Source organism: Monopterus albus, unplaced genomic scaffold, assembly GCF_001952655.1.
Source record: "Monopterus albus unplaced genomic scaffold, M_albus_1.0 scaffold291.1, whole genome shotgun sequence".
Classification (NCBI taxonomy): Eukaryota; Metazoa; Chordata; class Actinopteri; order Synbranchiformes; family Synbranchidae; genus Monopterus; species Monopterus albus.
In genome coordinates this window covers 64811-71073 of record NW_018128171.1, presented here as the reverse complement: position 1 = coordinate 71073, position 6263 = coordinate 64811, and the positions used below count along the sequence as shown (strand labels likewise).

The window sequence follows — 6263 nt, the reverse complement described above, 5'->3', positions numbered from 1 at the left end:
TTCTTAGTGTTTTAAATTAGCCAACAGTGTAAATAAAGTTATTAAACCATTCTAATATCATCCTGTAGTGTGTGTCTGAGACACTGAAGGAAAGGCTGAGTTCTGACCATGTTTGTACTGTAATTCCTCTGTGTCAAGTTACTGAGAGTTGGTCACAGAACTATTGATGAAAAGGTGAAAAAAGAAAGCCCCCACCCCCCTTGCATGTCAAAAACCTGACAATATTAATTATTTAGAAAATCTTAGTTTTTTAAATATTATTATTTATTGTATTTGCATGTTATTTTAGTTGTATTTTAGCATTTCTCAAGAGCTTATCATTCTTATAAAACAGCACACCTAAGAAAATATAATCACATACCATATGTGATTGGACGAAGTCCAAGTCTCAAGTGATGTCATGATGTCATTTAGTGTGTAAAAAACAAAAAAAACAAAACCCGGTCTATTAGTTTACTGTAAAGAACTGAAGCGACTTCGTTTTAATACAGTTGTCCAACAGCACCATCTTGTGTTCATCAGTGTTTTGTGCCTTTGTCTTTTGGCCTACATCCTTATATACCTTATCAACTGGAATTAAATCACTGAACAGATGAATGTTTTCCAGAATTTCAATGCTTTATTTATTTATTCATTAATTAATCAATTATCCTATCAATTTTATGCCTTTTGGCAGTCACAGTACATTCAATTTCTCATTTCATAACAATGTAGACAAATCACAAAATATCACATCTTATACAAAATCTAAACCTTTTATAAAACATTTAGACATCATCTGCAGTTTTTTCTTATTTTATTTTAAATACAGAGTTTTTTCTTTTTTAAACAACATAAAACTCACTGAAATGATGAAAACATCTGTTAAAATACATATATATTATTTCTTTTTTCATTACAGTATTTAAAATAGCTTCATTTACCACAGCTAAATACACAATAACACTTCTGCCACTGAGGGAGGAAAGGGGGAGGTTTGGAAGTGTAATATCCAGTTATATATCCCGCTGAATGCCTTGCCCTGAATTTCTTTCTGCCAGCAATGTAGAGAAAAGGGTTTGATGATGACAACATTTTTCCTTAAACGTTATTCTGCACCAGCTACAGTCACTCCTAAATCAACTGCCGTGGACTTCTACATTTCTTAAAGTTGTTTCACCTCTCGTCTGAAAGGCTTCAACAATTCTGGCTGACTAGTTGGGAGTCCAGGTATTTAATCTATGTAGGGTCATTCAGCAATAGCTGTGAGTCACCATGGTGCAGGCGGATTGGTTGCTACTTATGTTATTGTTTTCTAGTAAATATATTAGTGATCTGATTACCAACGTGTTCTGGAAGACGGTGTAAAAGGAAATGATTGGGTCAGGGGTACAAGTCATCAACAAAGAACTAGTCGGCTTCAGATTTTGTGAAGCATATCCCAGGCCCACAATTGCAGAGGTTAGTGCGCACATACATCTGAGGAACCCAGGGTGAGAGGATCCTTAGGGTCAAATGAGTCTAGGTGTAAACATACAACTCTAGAGGCCAAGGTATGGTTGAAAGGAAATAGGTTGAAAGTAAAGAGGTTGAAAAAAGATAAAAAAGCCTGCCATTATCCATACACTGAGTGAAGATACATCTGAACCATTTGCTGTATTTAGCTCAAACCAACATTCCCTATGTCACTCAGTCAGAAAGTAAGTAGGATTAGAACATTTCTTTCAAGCTGTCATTTTACATTCTCACGGTCACTTTTCATGAGAAATACAAAAGACTGTTGTTTTCATAGTGTTGAAAATGTGTGTTATCCCAGCATATGACTCGTGACAGCAGGCTGATCACCCATTTTTTAGGTGTGGCTGTTCAGAACAGTTTGCCTTCAAATGTGGTTAAATGACATGACAATTAAATTAGTTTGTCAGAAGTACTCCTCCCAAGTCAGTCAGAACTGAGCAAAGCCTTTTGGGTGAAAAGCAAAATGTCATTGTCCAGTTGCTTAGCATTTCTGCATGTAATATAATCTGGATGACAGATAATATTCACATACATACTTTAGAACAAATCGTGATTATATACAAAGGAATTAATCCATGACCAGTCCACCATTTATTTTACTACATCAAAAAATATGCTTGATATAACTCATTCTCAACAAAGAAGTACATGAATGATGGTGCCATCTTGATATATGACTCCTTATTTATATGTCTGCTGATCAGTGCAGTTCTAGTGGCTGGAAGAATAATGACAATAGGAAGCCACTACTGTATTCATCATAGACAACTAGCATCTCTTTCAGAGTGCACCGTTAATTTAATAGACAACCTTGATCACACACAAAAATCAATCAATTAATTTGGCACCGACTCTTACTTTTTGGCTTTCATTAGGATGCCTGCCTTTAGCACTTTCTTTTCTGCTTGATCTCAGCAGTGTTGGACAAGAAAATATAGGATGGAGGGAGTCAGGCTGAAAACTGAGAGGAGGTTGTAGTTTAGCTACAAGTCCTCCATCACTGGCTACAGATCATTTCATCATCGAGGCCATAAGCATAACCTTTGAGCTCAATTCCAGTAAGTCCCAAAGGAACTGTGAAGGACACTAAGGAAAATTTAAAATGTTCACTTTAGTATCTTTTACTGTGTGCATTTTTATATATTGACCTTTGTGGATCTGCAGGTCAAAAGCTTCTCCCTGGCAACAGGTGCAATAGAGCTGTGCAAATTAGTAGTGGTGACTGCTACTGAGAGTAATATGCTACAAGAAAGCACTTGTAGGACATACTTTCCCAGTTTACTGGTCTAGGGTTTTGGGGTCTTGGCACAATACAGGGTAATATATTGAAACCATGTAATTAAGATATACAGGGAAGGGAGCAGACTTCAGAGGACACTTATGGTTTGTGCAAATAGGAGACCAAGGAGTACATACAGTACATTCAGTGCATTGTTTACAGATACAAAGAAAATGCCTCCTAACACAATGGTTGCACTGGATCAAATATAAGTTCTTCACAAGTCAAATCATGCATGCACAGTTTACTAAGGCAACTTCAAAAACTGGCATGAAAGTCAGCATTTAATACTGTATGGAACAAAATCCCACAGTGTGTTGAAACACGAGGACGCTGTAGCAAGGCCATTCTGTTAACATTAATCCATTTACATTATATATTCATTATCAAGTCAGATTCTATAATAGGTTATATTGTTATTTCACATGAGAAGAGTTGCTGCAAAAGAACAGTGTGTTGCTACTATTTCAGTGTCCAAACTGCTTATGTATGTACAAATTCAAGGCTTTCAGGTAACGTGACACACCTACAGCTGCCATACAGATAAGCATGATTTTGGTTAAATTACCCCAGTTTTCTTTTTAGCTAGCTAACATATAGCTACTGTAAATGCACTGGTTTCATGCATTATGTATTAGCTAATGTACCATATGAGGTTGAACTGATAATGTTTGTTTTAGAGGCCGACAGCCTCATGCTAACATTTTGTGGTTTAATTATCTTGTTAGCTTTTTTATAGCCTGACTAACAATGCCAAAAACAGTTAGAATGTGCTAACCTAAAAACTAACCTAAAACTACGTCCAGATGCCGTCCAGTTTTTTCAGCATTCTATGACCTGGATGGCTGAGAATTTTCAAGGACATTGTGCTAACCTTTCATAAAAATGCACATCCTGGGTTTGTTATAGTGCCTGTAGCTAACATTACCTTTTTCTTTGTATGACTTGGAACATTTTATTACTCCTAGAAATGTAGAGAAAGCATACAAACATTTAGGCTTTCTTTTGCACAAAATGAAGCTGAATAGTCAACTTAGGTTTCAGAAGCTGGTGAGAAGTGTGTTTGGGGAACTTACAGCGGTATTTCTGAAATCTTAGCCATGGCCATGATGAAAACAGCCACAAATTCCAGAAAGACACTGTTAATCTGGCTGGGAAATTTTGGGATTTGGAGGCACTATTGGATGTTGTAAAAAAAAAATCTTGGTGTTTTGTAACAGTAGCCTAAGCAAAATTTGAAAAGAAAATATTTATATTTTATTTAAAACCATCCTTGTATGTTTGCCCTCATAGTATTCAGGCAAAATGTTTATACACCTGTACCTGTAGTTTGGTTCCAGATGTGGTAGCTACCTTAGACGGCCAGGACACTGGGTGTGCTCTGCAAGCTTGTGCATACTGTATTTGCACATTATAATAGAGTGGAGGAGTTTATTTCATAAAGGTCTGCTTTTTGTGGGTGGAAATGTATGTGTATTAGCAAGATACGTAAATCTCTGATGTCTCTAGTTAAACTCAGTAATGGCAGCATGTCCAGGGTTGCTGACTGTGCAAATGTATGCAAATTTGTGAGCAGGGAGGGAGTTTACATCAACTCAGTCATTTAAATTGCAGTACAAGTGTATTTCCACAAACCCTGTGCATCTCCATGGTCAGCTGCCATGGAAATGAGTGAGTGCTCATGAGTTGTACATACAGGTGTATGAATGGGCTGAGTGGTGTTGTCCTTTGTGCTGTGGTCTGAAAAGGCAGCTTCTCTTTTCTGTGTCTCTGTTCAATCTATGTGACATTTAGAAGATGCTTTGTCTCCGGTTCTTTCCTCGAGCTGAAGAGAGACAAACTGAGCTAGCATTATTCAAAAAAGATGATTATTCATTATTAAAAAGCACCAGAGGCAGAATGGCTCATGCCTGTTCTTTTAAAGACTTTCCCCAATGTAACCTTTAATTCGATGCTACTTGCTAATACATGTTAAATGTTATGAATTTAGGTTTTAAAGCTACATTTGAGCCCACCCAGTTGAAAATAACATTATAATGAGGCTATTAGAATATGCAAATGTGTAAATGACAGTAATCTGCTCAAAGAAGTAAACAACTCTGTTTATTTTCATTTTCTTTTCACTTCCTCTGATAATATTCTCTGTAGTGTTTTATTTGTGGCAGGGTAAACAAACTCAGCATCTTGGCTTCTTGCAGAGCTTTGCAAATTAGCAAAGCATGTCTGCAGACACATTAACATTTTAGAAGCTGTGGTCAGGAACACAACAAAGTCAGTCTGTTTTATTCCTTCAGGAAGCATAACCTATCTTATAGTAGTAGTAATATTATATGTAGTACTACTACTACTACTACTAGTAGTAGTAGTATAGCATTAGCAGTGATATTATATGTAATATTAAACTCACCTAAAAAACAAGTGTGAATGCACAAGTTGCACACAGGATGCCAAATTTGTGCACCACATTCTAAGGCTGATACCATACACGCATGCAAATGTGTAGAACATAGCCCATGTGCATTACTGTTGTAGCTACCCACTATGTGCAGAAATGAGTGGCTTCCAGTATTGGTAAATGAACCAAAGCCTGTAGTGTAGTCATATTATGTTGAAATTATGAAAATGTGTGGTAGGTCAGTTACCTAAAGGCTGAAACACTGAACTGCGGTGGCCTGGGTCCTTCTGGAGCTGCACCTCTTTGAGGGAAAACACCGAGGCAGCTAAAATAAAAGAAGGGCGAGAGGAAAAGATATAAATTGAGCTAGTGACTGTGACACACACATAATGGAAGAAAAAAGTATTTTAAAACCCTTAGAGCCTGATTACCAGTCTGCATCTCCTCAGAGTCATAACAAAAAAAATATTTTTTGACACTGCACATATAAATGAAGTGCCGTCTGCTGTTCACAGTCAGATTTGCAAGACATGTGGACCTTAGAGATAAGGCCAGTCATTTTCTTTATTAATAGTATTTTCAGCATACATAAGTACACCTAAAAGGTTGTACACTGTACACCTGATATATATACGCAGATGTACCGTATGTGTATATACTGTATTATGTCTTACTGTCTGCCAAATTCTGTATGTTATCCCCCAGACTTTGGAAGTAGGGGTGTCGCAAAGCAGCTTCAGAGGAGATTCTGCTCCTGGTGTCATACTGCAATTACAATACAAAAGCAGCTGATTAGACTGTCTCTGAAATCACAGTTCAGTTCTGTTTCATATCCAGGTGTGTGAAGGTCACTATGCTGTTGTCTCATACCAGCAGCAGAGCAGACAGCAAATCAATCCCCTCTGTGTCCAACCTGATGAAGACAAAGAAAACACTTTAGCTTGTTTTATGACTATTGTTTTGTTTTTATGACTACAGAAGAAAATTAAAGCTATTACTAATCATCACATATTTTTCCAAATGATAAATCAGGGTGAACTGTAGTCACTTTGTTGATCCCTTAATTTTTCATCTATGGTATCATCAGGTCAG

The 6263-nt window shown here is 36.9% G+C and overlaps 1 protein-coding gene across 3 annotated transcripts in view; it reads right to left on the bottom strand.

The window, feature by feature from the left end:
• Positions 1–852: 852 nt before the first annotated feature.
• The window catches only part of cdk18 (cyclin dependent kinase 18), a 56285-nt gene continuing 50874 nt past the window's right edge, over positions 853–6263 (bottom strand). For 2 of the 3 annotated variants that reach the window (XM_020622985.1, XM_020622986.1), the window contains exons 13-16: positions 6042–6084; positions 5846–5936; positions 5419–5496; positions 853–4601 (exon numbers count right to left, since the gene is read on the bottom strand). In XM_020622985.1, the coding sequence (XP_020478641.1) occupies positions 4567–4601; positions 5419–5496; positions 5846–5936; positions 6042–6084 (247 nt within the window). In that variant the 3' untranslated portion in view covers positions 853–4566. Of the gene's footprint in view, positions 4602–5418; positions 5497–5845; positions 6085–6263 lie in introns of those variants that run through there. The other variant, XM_020622987.1, reaches the window with a different exon arrangement.